Here is a 20,965-nt window from a genome sequence, read left to right as displayed (position 1 = left end):
TCTGTTATGTTTTAGAAGCCATTTTGCCAGTATTTCTAAAATGTATATACTGTATAATGTGTATATAGGTGTAACTGTGTGTGTGTGTGTGCTCACAGACTCAAAAAGCAGGAGCATTAAAAAGCACGGGGGGGGGGGGGTTAAAAAAAAAACAATGTCCGGGCTGCAGAAACATTCTTTGTCCTGTCCACCTGAGCTGTCTGAAAGCCCTTGCTGGTAGTGATAGGATCCGGAATATCTTCCTGTAGCGATGTCTCTGTGAAACACATAAAACGACACTCACGGAAAACACCCTAATTCCTCACTAGGGCCGCTAGCTCGTCCATCTTATAGCTCAGTGATCCCATGTTGCTCATGATGATTTAAGGGAGGTACAGCTTATATCTCCTCTTCTCTATCAGTCTCTGTTGTCTGGACCCACAGAGTCGCTTCATTCCTCCTCTGCATCCTCTGTGTGTACTCCTCCTGATTTCTGCGTGGATGTCCATTACTCTGCCATGTCGCCATGCTAGCCAGCTTTAGTGCGATCAGCTGGTCCCTGGTGTAAACAGTGCGGCCCTGGAGTTGCTGTGCAACGGTAGCATAGCGGAATGACAGAATTCAAAAAGGTAGCTGAATTAAAGAAGTCAAAACAGACCAGAACTCTCTCTACTAGCATGTTTAGAGAGGGTGCAGCTGAAATAAGTTACTCCTAAAAATGTGAACGAGTATGACAAGAGAAGAGAGCTAATAAGTCAGAAAAATAAGAAAACAAACAGGTAACTAACAGCACATGAGATTGGCTGCTTTGCACAGGCAGAGGCATGTCATGGTACCTTTTTTTAACAAAGTTGTTGCAGTACTTGTCTTTACAGCTACACCGGTCTGCAATCACTCGGTAAGTTTTAGCCAGAAAGGAATAAATGGTATATATGTAAAGGTTGTAAGTATGATCAGAAAAATGTGATTAAAGTAGGAAGAGTGAAAGTACTCATAGATGATTGAGAGAAATGGGAGGCATCAGAGCTAAATTTCAAGTGTCATAGCAAAGGGTCTAAATTCTTATGTCAATTTCATATTTCAGTTTTTCCTATTTAATGGATGTGCAAAAATTTGTCATTTTGTCATTATGGGTTATTGAGTGTAGATTGATGAGGGAAAAAAATGAATTGAAACGATATTAGTATAAGGCTGCAACATAACAAAATGTGAAAAAACGGAAGGGGTCTGAAGACTTTCTGAAGGCTCTGTATATCAAGGGAATACGAAACTGCCTCCTTTAAGAGACTGTAAGCAAAACTCTATGGTGGAAGGCATGAAATTTAAAAAAAACAATAAAGAAGCAGATATTTTCTAACACAGTTGTTCATCTTTTGCTCTGATTATTCAACCAGGGAGTTTGTTTCTTGTCCATCAGAAACTGTCACTCACTGAAACTCACTAATGAGAAAAAACAAATGCAACTTTTACTCCTGGAACAAGAGAAGCTGTGAAATAGCTTTCACAACTCTTAAATGTCGGAAGATATTTTTTTGTCTCCGGATGTTTAAAACAGCACTGATGCTTCTGTAAAAGAATCAGAGGGAAAATGTCTCTTAACAAAATTCTTTCAAAAGACAAATGACTGAAACAACCCAGCAAACATTTTGATGTTGAAAAAAAGTTGAAAGGAGGTCTAAATGTAGACGTTGTCAGGGGGCTGAAATATACAGCCAGAATAAAAATTGAACTGACACCGTCTCAACGTGCAGTCTTCAGCTTTGAAAAATGATTCAATTTCTATATCCTGACATGTTTTGTGAAAAACTGACTTGCAAGGATTTCACCAAAGGGCTAAGCACAACGACTCAATATTCAAGAATTCCTGTGCACAACATCTGCTCAGATTAACTTAGTAAAATTATCAATTACAATATAGTAATTATATATAGATATATATTAATAATACATATTCAACTATATATGAATTCATTAAAGACCATCTCAAGGAGGTCCAACAGACTTCAGCCTTGAATGCTGCATTATTCCTGCTCTTGTTGGTTCCCCGGACTACTAACACACTACACAAAATAGCCTACATTTGCCAATTTTTTACTGTTGAAATTATAGTATGCATATTAATTTGTCTATATTTCCCTTTTTTAACCACAACAACGGAAATATAAGAAAGACATTTCAATTAAGATGTTATTTGATAGCAGACAAAGAAAAGAATGTTTGGAACATGCCCTCAAAGACTGCATTTTCACATGAACACAATGCATTGAGAGGAACTGGTTTTGGTAAAAATGGTAGGGTTGACACACATGGCTGGCTGGCATAAGTAATAAAAGTTTCATTAATTTAATTTGTGCAAAATCCGCAGTTCTTACTTGACACCTCCTTTCAGGGGACGACACCCCTTGAACCTACTGAGATTTGGCTGTGCTCCTCCCTCTCCCCCCACCCTCTGCTCTTCCTGGAGCATGCTCTGAGTGGTCGGACACGTCGCGCTCTATGCCTTGGGTTATGCTGTTGACTCTTTTTCACAGCGTCTGTGGAGAGGCAAAACAAACAGTCCCTTGAGATCTGTCAGGTCTTTCGACATTGGCCCCTTGCACAGCAGCCATTTTAACCCATCACAGATGGGTAAGCAAAGCTTTAAAAATTCATTGAATAATGAATATTTAATGAATGATGGACTATGAATGGTGTATAAATGGCATGATTTTCATTGGCATCAATGCTCCATAACTTCTTAAACCCAGCCATCAAACACCAATACCACACCAAATTATATTCCTTTAGAGTGGTTACTGGGTTACTGTGTTTGGTGAACCTTCTATATAAAAATTGATAGGTAAATAGTTGACTGCGCTTTATATTCTTCACAAATCATTATATCCTCACTATTATCACAGCGCAATTCCAGTCAACCATGTTCTTGCAAATCACTCAACAGAGCACAGCATTCTTGTTTGTGTGCATTATGAAAATGTAAAAATACTACAAAATGGTCATAAAAGCACAAAGGGAGAATGACAGTCCTACTACACTAAATGGACTGGCACACATTCACAAAAAGAACAGTAATACCATTCTGAAAAATTAACCAGATGGATGTGTTAGTGATTTGAATATTTACCACAAACAAGAGTGTAAACTTGGCTCTCCCTGAATCCCCTCTTGTGATGTCCACCACCGGTCATGTTGACACCAGCCATTACAGAATTTGACATCAACCTGAGAAAGAGAAAATAAGAAAAAAAAAAAATAGTGCACAATTCCAAACAGATATTTCTATGTTTTCTTTTGTGTTTTTCTGCATTATGCACTTCAATGGCTCTTTCTGAAAAAGAGCGATTAGGGTCTTTTGGTAGGAAGCCCATAAACGTCGATCCAAAACACCCGCTGAGGCGTTCAACTCCAAAATAAATGTCTTTTCATGTAAGAATATAGAGGGAGATGAAAAATCTTCACAAATAGACCTGCCGTTGACCCGCAGGTTGATGAAATGTTTACAGGGAATTTGCTGCCCTGTTTTACAAGCGTAAAATGGATAAGTAGATTGAATCAAGCTAGCTCACATTACAACAGTTGGATTGCTGATAAATTAAGAAGAATTTCCCTCCATTCATCTTCTCATATTGATGAGGATGTTAAAGTAACTATATTGGATATTTGTAAAATAACAAGATGAAATGACAACATGTAGGTAACATGTATAGCTTCTGCTAAAAACTTTTCATTTTTCATTTTAAACCTTATTTTTGGCTGGACCACAACAGCAGGGCCAGCCCTATAGACGCAAAAGTCTGTCGTTGACTGACTCAGTGATGAAGTTACACCATTGGTCGGCTGGCCGAGTGGTGGAAGTTCCCCATTGGCCGTTGCTCTGTCAGTTTCTATTGCTTCAACAGGGGGCCGTTTACAGGCAGTGTGGCAAACTAGCGCCTTTGTCCCTAGATTTACCCACTTTTCACACCCCTTTAGCAAGTTTTGTTGGTGCTGTATTTATTGTTGTTCTGTTCGCTCTGAATTATAACTTGACATTAATACTTTGAATGGGTATTTTAAAAAGACAAATATCTGCACAATGTAATACAATGCCAGTAGACTCGCAATTTGTTGATATTACTTTGCTGACCTACAAAGGCAGAGAGCAATAACTACAGACGCAGAGAAGTTGAGAAAAAACGGTTGGCAAACTATGAAACAGATAGAAAGATTATAATATTTTCATTAGATGTCTTTTTAGGATATTTCTCATTTACGGATAACAACGGGAAACTATCCCTTCTATAATCAATGGTAACATGAGATTGCTGGGCAGTAAGATGGACGAGCAGCGGCCCAAGTGAGGAATTGGTGAGTGTAGTGTTGTGTGTTTGACAGAAACAGGGATACAGGAAAATACTGCAGATCTCATCAATACCATCGACAGCTTTCAGACCGTTTGAGCGGATATAAATAAATCTGAAAGTAGAAAGAAAAGAGGCGGCGGGCTTGCAGCTTTTATTAATAATAGATGATGCCAATCCAGTTTTTTAACCCCATATAATTTTTTTTTACATATCCAAGTTTTAAAAAAAACTCAGGCCTATCCAGGTTTTTTTTCATTATTCATGTTCTGGATACGCCACTGCTTCACACTGGTTTTTACTGAGGAAGGTGATGATAATGATGATGATGATGAGAAGAGGGAAGAAAAGGAGGAAGAGGAGGTCACGGTGAGAAGTTTCTTCCTCTCCTTCTCAAGACCTTTTATGAGCAGGGCGGCCATCTTGTCTCCTCATTCCCTTGACAGAGTCTTCCTTAGCACCACTGCCTCGGCCTCCCTCAGACTGTCACATTCACAGAAATACATCATATACACAGAAATAAGTCATATACACAAATATACACAGAAATACATCAAATAAACCGTGTACACAAAATGATAAAACTCTAACAGACAGAACGGAAACAAGTATGCAGCATGTTAGTGGATCCCTGAGGCTAAACTGCTGTTTAAAGGGTCCACATTTTGCTGGGTTTGACGGGTTTCCATGACTTTAAACCAAACCCTGACAACTACACTCCTAAAAAACTTTTGCCACAATTTACATAACAAAATTAATGTAACATTTTTACACAGAGAGATACCGAGAAAATACTGGAGCCCCCTTTTACAAGATTGTTGTTTTAAACCAAGTTGGCTGGAGCCAGAATGTGTTGGTCCATTTCAGGTGTCACACCCAGTTTAGGGAAGTGCTCTGCAGATACTACAGAAAGGAGAGATGAAGCAGTGTTTCCATTATATAAATTTTGCAGCAGCAGTTGGCTTTTGTAAATTAAAGAATTTTACAGATTCATTCATGGGCTCAATTACATTAAAGTTCTTAGTTTCTAAAATAGTTTGGGTGTAAGCATTATTTTCTAATGTAAATAATCAATAGAAATTAATGTGTTTCTTTAATTTTTCAGGTTTTAAAAATGGATAAGGTAAGAAGAGGGGAAAAGACATGGCTGTCGAGATTTATGGATGCGGTCAGGAGGAGAGGAAGATAGTTGCTGAACTTACAACTTTTGGAAATCCTAAAAAAAAAAAAAAACTTTCTTGGAGCAGCCCCTTGCGGGAAACTATATCAGGGGAAATACTGAATGAAAAGGCTGCAAAAAAAAGTGGTTGCACATTGTATGGCACAGTAGCAGAAAGTTTATCAGAAAAAGAGCACTGTTGAGGCAAAAGAGAAAGAAAACGGCTTTTCAGAAGTATGAAAATTAGAATAAAAGGGAAATTGACACTAAGAAAAAGCATTGGAGGAAAGACACCAAAAAAATGAGGATGAGGAAAACAGAGACACAAGGTCTGAGATTAAGGAGACACATCAATAAAAAGGGTCGAGATGAGACAGAAATAGTATAAAAAGTATTGCAGAAAATAGGGGGAATTGTGTTCATAGTCACATCACAGGACAGTAAAAAACAAAAGCCACAATGCAGACAGTGTTGATGCTGTAGACGTTGCTCAGAACAGGGACAGAGACCAAGGTGCAGAAAATGGTGACGGTAAAAAAAATACTATGTGCAGGGACAGTTTGCATTGTGGGAAGGAAGTTGAACATGAACATGAACATGTTGCATAGAATGAAGGTGCAAAAAGTGCTGAGTAAGAACATTGAAAATGATACAAGGATTTATGGTGATGATGATGAATGGAAGTGAAGGAAGACACATGAGGACAAAGTGATTACGATGGCTGAAGCCAGTGGAGATGAAATGGCTGAGTGCATTGAGGCAAACAGCATTGAGTATCCAGATGACACCTTATTTTGTGTTTGCAAACAGTAAAATAATTCTACTGGGCCATATGTTCAGTGTTGTCTCTGCAAGGACTGGTTTTATCCTGTTTGCATTGGCTACCAAAGTGTGGAAGACAGTGTTGCCATATCTCCATGGCACTCTCCTTCTTGTAACACAGACGCCAAGGCAACAGACTCTGGACAAAACAAGAGGATACAGAGTAGGTTATCCTTTGGAAGAGAGCCGCCATCTTACCCCGATTTGTTTTCTGTAAACATGACAAGGGATAAATGGTCTGCAATTCAAGGGAAGCATATGGGTGTTGCAGAAAGATTGGACTGACATTTTCAGCTGAAAAATAGGCAACTTCAACAAATTCTCTGTCCTTTTCTTTGAAGATCAATAAAATAAAATGCGTTCAGAGTCGAAAGGCTAAAAGGCTTTATTGGAGGGGTAAGGCTGTGTGTAAATGGTGTGTAAATTCATTGGCTGTATCTGCTCTTTGCTTTCAATTGCAGAAGATTCTAATATTACAAAAGGTGAAATAAGTATTCACATCATAGTCCAGAGGATGATCTGGCATAGTTGTGAAAAACAACACACACAACACTGTTGGCAACCTGAGCGCCACACTCTAAAGGAAAACTTGGAGAACTTACTCCCATGTCCACATGAAAAAATTTGCCAGTGAAGATGAAGATAAACTTTTAGTGGGAATCCTTAATGTTGTAATGTCTGTCAGATTTCTTCAGAAGATATTCAGTGAGAAAAATCTTGACAACTGCTTGGATAGGGACAAGTTCTTGGAGTGCTTTGTTTCAAATTCAACGAAAGCAGGATCTGGAAAGACCTAGCTCCAAAATCACGCACAGTAGTATCAAGTAAGTTGCAATTTCTCCTTTTGTTGTGCATTCCTATTCTAAGTCCCAGCTGAATATTCTTCAAAACCTAAGAATAAGAATTGTTTGCTGTATTTGGATGCCACTGACAGTGTAGTTGCCAAACCTCACCCATCCAACCAATCAGTACTGAACTATGTACTTTGTATTCCATGTCAGTCTACAACCAAAACTTTTCTGTAGCTGAAATGCTAACATCTGATCAAACGACTGCAACAAGCCCACACTGGTTGACTTACCTTCAGGTACATGTTTCAGGAACATTTCAAGCCCCAACAAGTGAAAACTGATACATCATCAGTGTTCAGGAATACCTAAAGCTTTGCTTTTGCGTGTGCCAAGAGAAGCAGTCAGTGTAGCTGACAACAGTACACCTCTGTGCTGCTCACATGCTGAAATTGATAAGTATGAAGTTGTCCAAGGTGCAGTGCAAAAAGGTGATCATCACATTTTTTTTCGCCTGTTTTGCCCTCCTTCGAAATGCAACCGTATTCTGTCAGATCTTGCCAATTGCAAGGTATATGGTGTACAGTATTTAATGATGAGTGATTTCTGGACCCAACAGACACACAGGCAGGCTTCTTATTACATCATCATCGCTTACAGGTAGTGTTGCCAAATTAGCGCCTTGTTGTTAGATTTACCGACTCTTCAAAACCCTTTAGCCACTTTTTTATAAAGAGCACTTTTTGGACAAACCTTAGCTACTTTCTGTAGAAGAGAGTCACCAGTATTGCCCCGCAAACACGAGGTTGGTATTTCCCCTTGCAGATAAACCTCTCTCTGTCTCTCATTCAATTGCCCACACGGCAGGTAACATAGACATACAACCCAACGCAGCCACTATGTCAAAAAGGGGTGGGTATGTTGATGCTAACCTGTACTATGGAAGCCTTAATGGTCCAAACATCTTAAGACGTTCAAATTGGATGTGTCAACAGGGTATTTTTTGTCATCTTAAGGCATACAAATTTGACAAATTAATGCGGATGCATTAATACATCTCATAATATGATCATCAACTTATGCAAAACATTAAAAAACACATTTCACAGAGGCAGTATTTTATATTGTTTTGTTTTACTTTTTTTGGTTGTGTTTTTGTTGTTGTTTTTCTGTAAATAAAAATAGTTAGTAGCCTGACAGTAGGTTGAATCCATTTAAACCCTGTAAAACAGTTAGGGTTTCAAGCCAGTACCTATAAAGAAGCAAGAAAGGCATCTTCAAAAAACAGAGACACAGCCCACCACTACCTGCTATAAATATTCACTCACCCCAGTTAAGGTCTCACGTTATATGTGAAGGGCTGAGCTCAAAGGGTGGGAGCCAGAGATTTCAGTTTGTTCTCTAGAGCTAGTTGTCAGTGCAGTCACTGGTGGTTTTGTAGGCAGATTGTGGTGCTTTTTAAGTCTTCATCATCTACTGTTGGTCGCTTGCAGTAGTTTCATTATTTTTTTGCTCAAGATGATGTGCTTGGATTCCTGTGGCTTTTTACTGCCGTATGCTGGCAGAGGCAGTGTCCTGTTATCTGTCGTCTGGTTGCATTTGGGTTCATAGAAACTTCCAGACAGTGAGCAAGGCCAATGCAAGACACCAGGTTTGGTGCTTCTTTTGCTGCAACATTTGCATTGATTTATATTGTAAGCATCTGATTGATGGCATTGTCAAATAATTGCTGTTTTGTCTAGAAATTGGTGATTGTGACATGGAGATTTGCATGTGTAGTATGAAAAACTAAATCATTAGGTTATGCATTGGTTGGTTTGTTTTTTCAAGGTGATTTTATGTGGCAAACATGGCTGAGGCTTGTGATAAATGGCAGCAGAAAGGTTCTGGTGAGAAGAGTGGGTTCCAGCTTCAGTTCATCAGTAGCTCCAGCAGCATATCCACCACCAAAAAGACCACCATCTGTCTTCGGGATATTTATGTTCCCAAGCCTCAACCTCCCAAAGCTCCTGTTCGGATCCGCCCTCCAGGTCCGAGAACTCCCTCAGTAAAGGAACCCGATTTAAAGCCCAGCTTGCCCAGTGATCTTTCAGTCAAGACGATCATGAGGAGACGAGCTCAGTCTCTTCCTTCGTTTAGAGAGAGGAAGAAAGAACTTAGGAGCCAGCAGGTACGCTTTGTGGACTCGCTGGGCCTGGAGTTAGAGGAAGTGAAGGTCTTCAAAGTTCAAGAGCACCCCCTGATACCCCAACATGTTATGTTCAGACTACTGATGAGCTCTGAGCTGGCTTTTGGGAAGTCATTGGAACTGTCCCTGCCTTACTTCAAACCTTGTTTCCCTGAAAATATGGGAGCTCAGCCGGACTTCCCGAAGCGTCTCTGTACTCAGTGTGTGTGTCTGGAGCAGGTCCTGTGTTCAGAGCAGGGGATAACAGGCACTATACAAGTACTTAATTTAGCTTATGAGAAAGAGGTCACAGTGCACTACTCTTTCACCAACTGGAGAACACACACGTCCACAACAGCATCCTGGGTCTCAAGTGGGACAGACAGGGAGGGTGACGCTCCAGAAACAGATATCTTCAGATTTCGTCTGCCAGTCCCCCCCTTCATTTTGCAGCCAGGAGCTATCTTGGAATTTGCCATCTGCTACCATGTAAAAGGATCTGATTATTGGGACAACAACAACGGGCGCAATTACAAACTGTCATGCCACAGCTACAAGGTGACCGTGCCAAAGGAGTGTGAAGATAGCATGCTGCATTTTACCTGAGTGTCCACTTGGGCAACACCTGCACACAGATACGGGTGAAAACCCTCAAAATACTGTACAGTAACTATTTCCAATGTTTCCCTTACTTTATTATAAGCAGTGGTGGAATGTAATGAAGTATTTACTCAAGTAGTTCAAGTTAGTACAATTTTAGGTAATTTAATTGAGTATTTCTATTTTATTCCATTTTATACTTAAACTCATTTTACATTTCAGAGGCAAATCTTGTACCCTTTACTGCACAACATGTATCTGGAAGCTGTAGTTACTTATCAGATTCAAATTTTTAATGCAAAATATATAATCAGTTTATAAAATATAAAGTATTGTTATGAAGGACACATCAATGTATTAAGTAAAAAGTGAAAATGAACCTCACCTCAACCAACAACATTAAAATGATGCTGACATAATAATGCCTCAATAATAATAATCTCGTAACAGGATGTGTAATGATATTACACTCACCTTCTGCTTGCTGTACTTTTACTACTTAAATCACAGTTTACTGATAATACTTATGCATGGTAACCTTCCTGAATGCAGGACATTTGCTTGTAATGAAGCATTACAGTGCTTACGGCATTGTTACTTTTACTTATAGGGTAACTCATAAACTCCCTGAAAAACTTGTTTTCACTGACCTCCAGTGGTTTAGCCTCTCATATTGGCGTATTGACGTAGAAGCATACCCCAGGGCCCCATGACATCACTGCTGGGTGTAGTTACAGGCGCTACATCGCACATTTTTGACCACAGCTAACGATAACCATCAGCGATCCTGGGTGTGGTCAGAGGTGAACAGGTTTAAAACTTACAAGCGGAGAGGGCAGCGAAACAATTATTTTCAGCTTGCTGTTAATTTACTCTTTAAGTAAAAGACTATGAATACTTCCTCCACCGCTGATTAGAAGATGGTGAAATTAGGAAGAATTCAAATTTAACAATTAACTCTTGAGAAATCCTAAAAACATTACAATGGTCAAAGATTTTGGAAATATTGGGGGAGGCAAAGAATTTAGTTTAAAGGGGTAAATGCAATTAAACTCCATACCTCTGGTTTTTAAAGGTGCCATATGTGAGTTTTTGCTATCGCTACATAGCCAACGTTAGCATTAGCAGCTGTTTACTTACCAGCCTAGAAGAAATGTTTTGAGTTCATCATCAAACTTCATTCCTTTACTTGCCAAGAGCTGTCCCCAGTGCTAGGAAGCAACACTAAGCTTAACTCTTGTTTTGCTTCTATCTCTCTCAATTATTCTTCTACTGAAGCTAGCATAATGACCAGCTAGCTGAAGCTCTTGGTAAGTAAACAGCTGTTAATGCTAATGTTGGCTATGTAGGCAACATTACCCCTTTAAACTGAAGTCTGGCTATGTAGAGACAGCAAAGACTTACATATAACAATTTTTGCAAAGATTTGCTGTGTCTCAAGCCTGAGCCAAGATACCCCTGATGACATCACCTTGTAACAAGTAAACTGAATTTATGTGTAAAACTTGTGGAGTACCCCTTTAAAAAGTTCCAGTCTGTTCAAAGTCATGGAAGGTGGCTGCGTTCCTGTTGGGCTTTCATTTAGATTTAATCCCTGCCAACTCTGTACAGATCTAAAAAAGAATTTGCTCACTTGAGCAAATCTGGCGACCCAATTTAATGATTGACAGTCTGAGTTAGACAAAGCACTGTTGTTGTATCTTAACACAGAATTTGCACAAGGTAACAAATCCATAATCTGTGCTGAATCCACACAAATGAAGAGGAGCTAATGATCTGTTTGAAACCTGAGCAGCTTGTTTACTTTCTGCTATGACCAACAGCGCTTGACCTCATTCTTCTGGAGCTTGTTGCGTTTTAGGTGGAGGATTAGAGGGAGCAGTGTTAACGCGTCTGTTGCACTGTGACCGCTTCCTTTAGATCCCTGACAGTGACTGACCTTTCACCAGAATTTTTCCACTGATATCAGAGCCCAGGACTTTCTGGCAGGCTGTGACGTTTGGCCCAGGAGGGCATTCTTCCATTTGCATTAGTAACTCCAGCTGTATGGCATGCTTTAAATATGATAGCAGCTATCTGAACACCCGAACCCTAACTAAGCATATCAAGTCTTTTATACATCACCTATCAATAAGTGAAAACTAAAATAAAGGAATTTCTCATTAAAGACACGTAGGTTATAATAAACTCCCAGTGGCTGAAAGTAACGGAGCTCTAAAGAAGCAATCCTTTATTCTTTCTTCTTTCAAAATTCTCACACCCATTTCTAAAATGATTTCTGTGTGAAAAAGCACGAATTGAACCGACTAAGCTTGCATACTTTTTCACTTATTTTAAGAAAGAAACACAATCTTATCATCGTATTAACCGTGAAAATCAGCTCCATTTTGCCAACTAGGTAACTAGGTAAAATGCTGCTCGCATGTTGATGCATAGGTGATAAAAATTCAGTACTGTTATACAATAAAACCCACTGAATAGGGCCGTTCCGCGTCATGAGCACTTGTGTTTTTGATACTTTAATTACATGTTGCTAATTGCACTTTTGTACTTTTATTTAAGCACTTTGGTTTTGATACTTTTACTTAAATACTTATAACTACCTCAATATTTCTGTTTACATCAGTCCTTTCTGTGAATATAGGACTATATAGGCCCATATTTTAAATTATGAGAAACAACCAAATACAGAGCATCAATGTAATATATTGTAAATATGTAAATATATTTCAATCTGAGTTCAAAAAGATACCCTATGGTTTGGGGTGTGGAGAATTTAGCCATGATTTGAATTTCTTGATTTGTTAAACAACCTGAATGTACATGGTTGATTGACACGCTTGACACAGCAGCTATGTCATTTGCCCGGTGACCTCTCCCTCCAGGAATGCTGGTAATTTCACGTCAATTTGAGGAAGTCAGGTGTTTCAGTTATGGGACACGAGATGGCGCCATTGTTCAAACATAAGACCTCTAAATTCCATTTAAAATTCAACAAGTATCTGTTTTTTGTTTCCAGTGGTGGATGAAGTATTCGGATTAGAAGCCACGCAACAATGTCAAAATACTGTTTTACAAGTATAAGTCCTACATTCAGAATCTCAAGTATTACAACTATTATCAGCAAATGCACTTAAAAGTGTCGAAAGGTTTGTAATGCAGCAGAATGGCCTGTCAGTTATATTATTATAATTTATATTATGTGATTATTATTACTGATGCATGATCATGGAAGAGGCATTTTAATACTTTTTAATTACTTTGCATACTATTGCGCAGTTTAATCTGTAGCAATACATCATATTTTATCAGATGATCTTATCAGATGATGCTTTGGGTATAAAATCTTACCCTGAAAAGTAGCAGTCAAATAATGTAGGAAAGTAAAAAAGTACAATATTTTCCTCTGACATGTAGTGGAGGACAAGTAGAAAGTAACAGCAAATAGAAGCACCTTAAAGTAACATACTGCAAAACTATTATATCCTAATATGTGTTGCATGTAAAATCTTAATCTGAAAATTATGACGTAATAAAGTATAAACATAATCAAGTCAACTACAAGTACCTCAAAATTGCAATTAAGTACAGTACTTGAGTAAATGTACTTAGTTACATTCCACCACTGCCCATTAATGATTTTTAAGAGCATTGTATAGTAGAAAAAAAAAATCATCCACCTCTAAAAGCTTAGGAAATAAATTTTGTAAAAATAAAATCCAACTTTCTACAGTTGCACTCCCCACAGAGGTGTAAATTATGTTCAGAGCTCTCCGAGGGCATTCATAACCTGGCAACCCTCAGTTGTTTTTTCTCTCATGCTTGGCGTCTGAAGGTCGCCTGCAATTACTGGACTCACAGATGAGGACTTATTCCACCGTAGTAGTTATTATGGGGCACAGTGGACAAAGCGTGGTGCTTTGTTGTGGCACAGCCACAACAATGCAGCCTAAACAATCTTAGTGCTGTGAGGCTTTAGTGTCTTGAAATTAAATCATCTGAACCTTTCACAGCTGCGCCAGAAACAAAAACAAACACCCCCCCCCCCTCGATCCTTTGGGGCTTCCTGGGTTTCATCACTTTAACATGGTACTTGTTTGTATGGATGTCCTTCACTAACAGTCTTAACTGTCGTGCCAGTGCGTTGCCGGGGCGCACATCCGTGCCGCCTCACAGTGCTGTGCCTTTATTTGGGGCTGTCATCTTGTTTGTCGCCGGTAGTTATATAAGAAGGCACCATATTAGGAGCCAAGATGATGCTCAGTGGGGACGTTAGCGGCGCAGAATGGCTGGACTGAAATGTAAAAACTGATGCATGATTATGAGTCCAGGTGATTGAGTTACATCACCAAAACACCATTATGGCCTGTGTGTTTTGGAATACTTGTTCTTGCCATTTGTAATATCTGTTCATTGTAAGTCTCCAGCGTCTGACTGATTTCTTTTTATGAACATTTATTTCTAGAAGTCACAATTTGTTAAGATTAAAAGCGAATGTGTGATTAAAAGTAACAGCTCCTGGGTGCTGAGTGTTGTTGAGTTACAGTGACGTTGTGTGCTGTTCTCATACAGTTTTACTGTATTACTGGCCAAATGTTTTCAAGACTGCACTGTTTGGGTAAAGGGGAAACAGTCCAAAATATGACGCGATTTATAATCCAAAGCCTATTTTTGAAACAGAAAGTCAGCACAGTTACAGTTGGCTAGAAACTGCAGAGCATATGTTGAGTTTGTGCGTTTATCCTTGGCGCTCACCCATCCGAGGGGACACCCGGAAGTCAGGATATCCCCCCCACGCCCATCGGAGCATCCAACGTTCCACCCACGTCGCTCCACAGGTTCCCGAGGCTGCTCTGGACCAGACCGGCCACTCTCAGCCGCCGCAGCTCTCGGCCAGTGACTGCCTGTTACATTCCTAGGGACGGCGTGCAGTCCTGGAGTACTGTACAGTTTAAACTGGAGCAGCCGTCTGTTCCTCCATCGGGGCCGGGATGGAGGCTGTGACTCACATAATGTTCATGTTGATGTCAGAGAGAAAGCTAAAAGTGTGGCTGAAAGAGATGTTACCATGCCAGGGCTGGTTTAAATTTGTTTTTAACCTAATATCAGGCAGGAGGCTTCCACCTTCTGAAAGAAGCTTTACAACGACCTCATGTGCACCCACATTATTTTAATGTCTTTGTCTGGGAATAACAAGCTCAGGGAGAAGCGTGACGCCACATCGCACTAAGCCAGGCACAATGGCTCGTTTTTCTCGCTATGGTTCCTCTGTTGGTGCGAAGCAGCAGCACAAATAGTTACTAGACCAACAACTCGCTCCAAACGGGGCTTATGCTGTCAGGTGAACTTGTTTTCGTGAGGGTCTTTCCACTGACTAACCTGCTTAATGCCCTGCAAATGATGCCTGTCCTCATTTGACAGAGAATGACACGTGGCATGATGACAAGAAACAGGTCACTCACTGCCTGCACTCTGTAAACTAATTGCTGCTTGATCTGATGCAACAAGGTGAACCCGACCACAGTCTTATCATCTGCTCACTAAAGCACAGGAATGACTGTTTATTTTCAGATCAATCTGATGGGATTACAAGCTATTTATGATGCTTAGTCAGCAATTATCAACCTAATTCTGACACTTCCAAATCACACATTTCCACCATGCCATGATGTTGAAATATACCTTGAAAAACACACCAAAATCACGCTATACACAAGACAGAACAAAGTTTGTTACAAATTGAAAACCTGTATTGTGCAGACAATAAATAGTGCTTACAAAGGGATTTTTGTCTTGTACACAGACAAGGTTTCTGTTTAAGAACATTTACACTGTCGATATGAAACTCATCATCAACTGAATCAGTGAGACTCAGACACAGCTCGGGGATGTGACTACTGATACTGGAGTGGGACTGGTCGCCTCGGTCACATGCACGTTTCCCCCCCTGTGGCATCAAAAAAGGACATCTTTCAAAAAAGTCTGTTTACAAAAATGTGTCTCTGCTTGTCTATGGCAAATACATGACCTTGATTCTTCCCGCTCCTCTGACAAGGTAAAGTGAGGGTTAAGGAGACGTTTCCTCTGAGCAGAAGTGGAGCTTACTGCATGCGTCCCTGTCCACCGGCAGCTCCGTTTCTAGAGACGTAGCCTCCAAGGTCCGCTGGACCCAAACATCAGGACACCCACTGACTGTGGGCCAGGGCGCTGGAAGACTCCGTGCGAGGTCTTCCCTGACAGAACCAGGTATCAGCAACTCTTCACAGAAGAAACCTTGCTAAGGCCGGTGGAACCTGCAAAGGGGGACAAGAGGGGAAAGTGAGCGTGGGCTCTAATATTCACTTAGGGTTTCATCAATCAAGAGTCCTATTATTAGCCTCAGGGACGGTGCTCTTAGAAGCAGCCAATGGCTTCTTTTCAAAAAAGGGGTCTTGCGTAAGCACAACCCCGGCTAATTCGGGGATTTTTTTTTAGCTACAGTCTTGGCAAAAGCAAAACGTAAGCTAAATATGTGCGGACATTCATTATAGTGGAGAGCTGGTGCAAAAGGGTGTAACTTCCTCATCTCAAGGGGCCTGGTTGGAGATAAATTTAAGCTCTACTCTGCAGGGTGTGCACTCCTAGATGTGGGAACATGGATAATGCACCTCTGAGTCTTTGCGCAATGTCACAACGACCCCCTTAAACATCGTCTGCAAACAATAAAGCTGACAAAGAGAGCAAAAAAGATAACCCAGGCTCCCATTTACCTCGTCAGATGCTTGCTCGAAGAATGAACTTCCATCTCATTGCTTTTGAACTCGTTCAGCTCCTTCCGTATCGCTGCCTGCGACCAAAAGCAACATCAAGCGTAAGCCCAGGTGTGTCCCCCTCATACATCGAGTCTCAGGTTGTGAGCCTCAAACGAGGAAGTCATGAAAATGCAGAAACATAGGTCGCCCAGGTACCGAATGTGTAAGCTCGGGTTAACTGGCTGGTTAGATTACAGATGTCAATGATGAGAGACAGGGTTTCTGCAGGATTCACCAAGTTAGATTTAAGACTTTTAAAAACCTTTTTATTTACACACACACACACACACACACACACACTGCAATTTGATATGTATTTTATGATCATTCTGGATAAAGTATGATAGAAAACCAGAAGGCCTGATATGACCTACTATTATTTATTACACTGCATTTTTTCGGGAATTCCCAGCAGTATAAAACGACAACTTCTAATGATACAAGTTCTTTTACCCTTTTTTTCTGAAATCAACACTTGCCCATTCTGAGCTGACGAGCTTCCTAGCTACTGTCGCAGCAGTGGTGACAGTGCTCGCCACAGGTCTGAAGGCGCTGACTGACGCTCCTCAAACAAGGACTGAATAGCCTCCTGCAGCACAATCCACTGTCCCAACAATCCGACTTTTAGTTTGTGGCGTCTCTCAGCAGCCCGCAATCAGGTACAGAAACCTTTTACACATTTCCCAATTTAATCGGAGACTTTTTTAATACCTTCTAAGGCCTTTTTTCAAGGAAATGACTTCAATACTTTTTAAGACTTTTCCAGACTTGCAGATAACCTGTCAATTTCACAAAAGATGTGAGAATATGGACACTGAATCAGAGTTTTGTACTGCTTAAAGGCCAGTGTTGCTGGTCCGTACTAAAAATACCAGAGTTGTTTTTTTTAAGCTACCTTGTCAGCAGCTGACAGTCTGGTCCAGGGCTTGTCAGCTCGCCTGTCATAGTCCTGAGCTTTGGCCACTTCCACATAGTCACTGAAACGAATCAGGATCTTCCTGTCCCGCAGCTCGTCCACCGTCGGCCGCTGGTTCAACTGAAAAATATGTGTAACTGTCAGCGGTAGCTCTCATCAATTTATCAATGTAATGAAAGAGATTGGTGATAAGAAACTACCGGTCAAAAACAACAGCAGGTTGGGTATTAAGGTTCTGTCTGGAACGGGTGACGGTCCCCGTGAGGGCTCGTGCGTGGCCCAAATGTGGGATTAAATTTTAGGAAATTGCTGAAATCATTTACCTTTCTGTTCAGTCGCTGCTTGATTTCCCTCCTCTCCTCCTGTTCTGTCTGGTCATTTCTCTCTGTTGACACAAGGAAAGACAAATATTATAACCAAAAGCAAGTCAAAACCCATTTCATGACATGGACTATATCTCCACAACGATGGACGTCAAATGGGAATCACTTTAATCTGAAAAATATTTAGCCTTCTTGGACAAGCTCAGTCACTGCACTGAGGGTTAGGTAAATACACTGTCACCTCTTTTTCATGGCACTGGACGGTTGATGAAGTCTGGGATTAACAGAGCTGACATGTCCGAATTTCCTCACAATCAATAATCAATATCAGTGCTAAGGACAGGACTCGTGGACTGACTTCGACCCCGGATAATCACTCACCGTGAGTTAGAGTGAGACACGGGCAGATTAGAGCATTAATAGGATTTATCTTTATTAGATACAGCAGAAAGATCACTAGATGTCACTTCATTTATTTTTAATCTCCCTCTTTTTGATTCCAGAAAAAATAATAATAATTCTAGCTGTTGAACTACTTTTGCAGCTTAAAATGAGGCTGGCACCTGTCACCGCCTGAGTACGTTTCACTCTTCGGGTGAACGCGGTGCGACAGGAGCGCACGATCCGCTTGTTTGCATTTTTACACGAGGCTTTTGAGTTTGTCAGTGGGTGTGTGTGTGTGTGTGTGTGTGCGGTTCAGCGCGAGTGTCCCGACGGCAGAGAGCTGTGTGTTTAGCTTGAATGCGTTTCAGCGCAGAGAGAGACGGGGCCAGCGATGGAACAGACAGCTGCTCAGAGCTCACAGGTGGCCCCCTCTCGGCGGGGGGAGACAGTCAGTACTAATGTGGGACTTCATTCCTCACACGGCTCTTTCATTATTGTACTGCGCTTGCAGGGGTGGTGGGACTAGTTTCGCAGTATGAAAGTCTAACACCTTTTAGTTAAGGAAGTGAAACTAGAACACTGAGCTGGGTCAAATGTGAGTCAAAGTCCCAATGGGTAAGATAGTAGAGTTAACAAACTACTTGCTACTGAGATTTTAAGGCCCTATAGAAATAGAGTAAGAGAATATTCCAGTGACTTGGGTTTTTTTTAGTCTGGCCTCTATCTTTTACTCTGGACAAAAAAGGTCATTTGTCCATGATCTCTATAGTTGAAGGAGTGGTGTTATTTTCATTGCTGATTAATCTGCCCCTTATTTTTCCAATGAACGAATTAGTCAGTAAAGTGTCGAAAAAGATACTTTACAAAGTCCAGCGCAATTTCCAAGAGTCCAACATGTGGTCTCCAGTTGACTTGTTTTGTCTCAACAACACATAAAAACCCATTCGATTTCAATCTCCAACGATATAAAAACAGAAAGAAGCAGGATATCCTCACGTTGGAGAAGCTGAAAACAGGTCACAGTTGATGAGTAAAACTATTAACGGATTATTAAAATAGTTGAATGTATTAATAAATTATTACTTGATCAATAAAAGTACATTTCTGTTATCCACTATTTGATTAGTAGATAAATCCAATCTATTCTAATCTACTCTAATCTTTTGAAACAATCTTCAAAATAATGACTGGTAAGTAATTAACATAAAATGAACCTCTTATTTTGAAATATTCACTTCACAGAAGCATAAACCATTGAGTCCAATATCGCTTGACAGGAATATTGAAGGAATTACTGTCCAGATATTGTTGGGGGTTTTTTTAATCTTTTTTTTTTCCAATTTAAATGAGGAGACTCTCAGAGTTCATGTAAAAACAATACGGAACAACCTGCAGTGATCTTTACAAAGGTCAAAACAGAAAATGAAGATTCCATCACAGTCACAGCCGCTCAGATAAAAGCCACTCACGCTTCAAGATGTTCCGACTCTCCAGCTCCTCCACCGCCGGCCTCTGGCTCAGCCTCCTGCGGAAAAACACCAGAATTACGTTCTGGACCATCGTTACTCCTACGCTGCTGGGGTTCTCGGGCTCCAAAGTCGGTGGGTCTTCGCTGCGACTAGCACTTTGGACGCCTGAGCCGCTGCGCCGAGCGCCAAGACCCGCGCATCCAAAACGCAGACACCGCGTCCCACCTCGCGTCCAAACGCCGGCCTATTTTGCTGTTTACGCGTTTAAGGCTCCACATCGGGGAACAGAAGTCCGGCTGCGCGTTTTGTAGCACGCGTGGGAGCCAGGTTAGTGAGGAAAAAGGGGAGACCCCCGCCCCCTTAGAAAAGTGGCTTGGTTTGAAGTTTCCGGGAGTTTCGGGAGCGGCGGTGTGGAGGATGCTGAGCGCTCTGAGCTGTGCCGAGCGGAGCGAGTGGTGCGGCGCAGCCTGCCTCCTTTTCACCACATGCACAACGCGAGCGTGAAGGGGAGGGACTGAGGAGGAGATACCCAGTGCACAAACACACACACGCACACGCACACGCACACGCACACACAGTCCTGCTGCAGCACAGGGAGTTGCAGGAGTACCGTGGGACAGCTTTATCAGGGAAACACAACGGGCTTGTAGCGAGGATGAACCCATCTGAATTGACTTTTTTTTTTTTCTTTCTATATCGATATCCAGAACACAAATGCGATGTGTAGTATGTGATATGGTATGAAGACAAAACAAACATAAGCAAAATCAATATAAGACATCAGATGATAATGAGCAGAGCATCAGGACAGGCAGCCTCAGTATTTCATGGCTGCTCTGTACAGACAAAAGGACTGCAACTGATTTTCCTTCAGCTCTCAGTTAGTTTTTCATATAATTGTTGAGTAAAAAGACTAAATGTAAAGAAAAAAGAAAAAAAAAGGGGAAAATAGCCCAGATTGCTAAAAAAAGACCCAGATCACAAGTTGCTGTCTTGAGATTGCCTCTGGCCAGCAGTCCAAAACCCAAAGATATTTCATTTACGATCTAATTCAGAAAATGAAAAAAAAAATCCCCATATTGTCATTTCTAGTTGATAAACTAATTCACTTATAAATTGATCATCAAAATTGCTTGCTTATTGATTACTGTACTAACCACTTGAGCAATAACAAGGACAATAACTTGTCGAATGTAACATTGTGGTGGTGTGAGTGCAGTCACGTGG

General features: G+C 40.8%; 2 protein-coding genes across 3 annotated transcripts in view; one reads left to right on the top strand and one right to left on the bottom strand.

The window, feature by feature from the left end:
* The first annotated feature begins 8,937 nt into the window (after positions 1-8,937).
* On the top strand, positions 8,938-9,861 carry ppp1r3db (protein phosphatase 1, regulatory subunit 3Db). Its single transcript, XM_040159084.1, has one exon. It carries the CDS (start codon positions 8,938-8,940, stop codon positions 9,859-9,861), a length of 924 nt encoding a protein of 307 aa, XP_040015018.1.
* Positions 9,862-15,535: 5,674 nt separating this feature from the next.
* The window catches only part of phactr3b (phosphatase and actin regulator 3b), a 38,275-nt gene continuing 32,845 nt past the window's right edge, over positions 15,536-20,965 (bottom strand). Inside the window, exons 9-14 of one of the 2 annotated variants that reach the window (XR_005706332.1) lie at positions 19,739-19,794; positions 17,886-17,947; positions 17,542-17,682; positions 16,605-16,681; positions 15,884-16,148; positions 15,536-15,802 (exon numbers count right to left, since the gene is read on the bottom strand). Coding sequence is in view for 1 of the 2 variants with exons in the window: in XM_040116361.1 (XP_039972295.1) it covers positions 16,133-16,148; positions 16,605-16,681; positions 17,542-17,682; positions 17,886-17,947; positions 19,739-19,794 (352 nt within the window). In the remaining variant the exon portion in view is untranslated. Of the gene's footprint in view, positions 16,149-16,604; positions 16,682-17,541; positions 17,683-17,885; positions 17,948-19,738; positions 19,795-20,965 lie in introns of both variants that reach the window. The other variant, XM_040116361.1, reaches the window with a different exon arrangement.

The sequence above is a fragment of the Xiphias gladius genome, chromosome 21 (assembly GCF_016859285.1).
Source record: "Xiphias gladius isolate SHS-SW01 ecotype Sanya breed wild chromosome 21, ASM1685928v1, whole genome shotgun sequence".
In the NCBI taxonomy this organism is placed as follows: Eukaryota; Metazoa; Chordata; class Actinopteri; order Istiophoriformes; family Xiphiidae; genus Xiphias; species Xiphias gladius.
The sequence above is the reverse complement of the archived record's forward strand: the minus strand, read 5'-3'. Positions and strand labels throughout refer to the sequence as shown.

Coding starts and splice junctions, on each gene's coding strand:
- ppp1r3db (XM_040159084.1), top strand. CDS start 8,938: ATGGCTGAGGCTTGTGATAAATGGCAGCAGAAAGGTTCTGGTGAGAAG.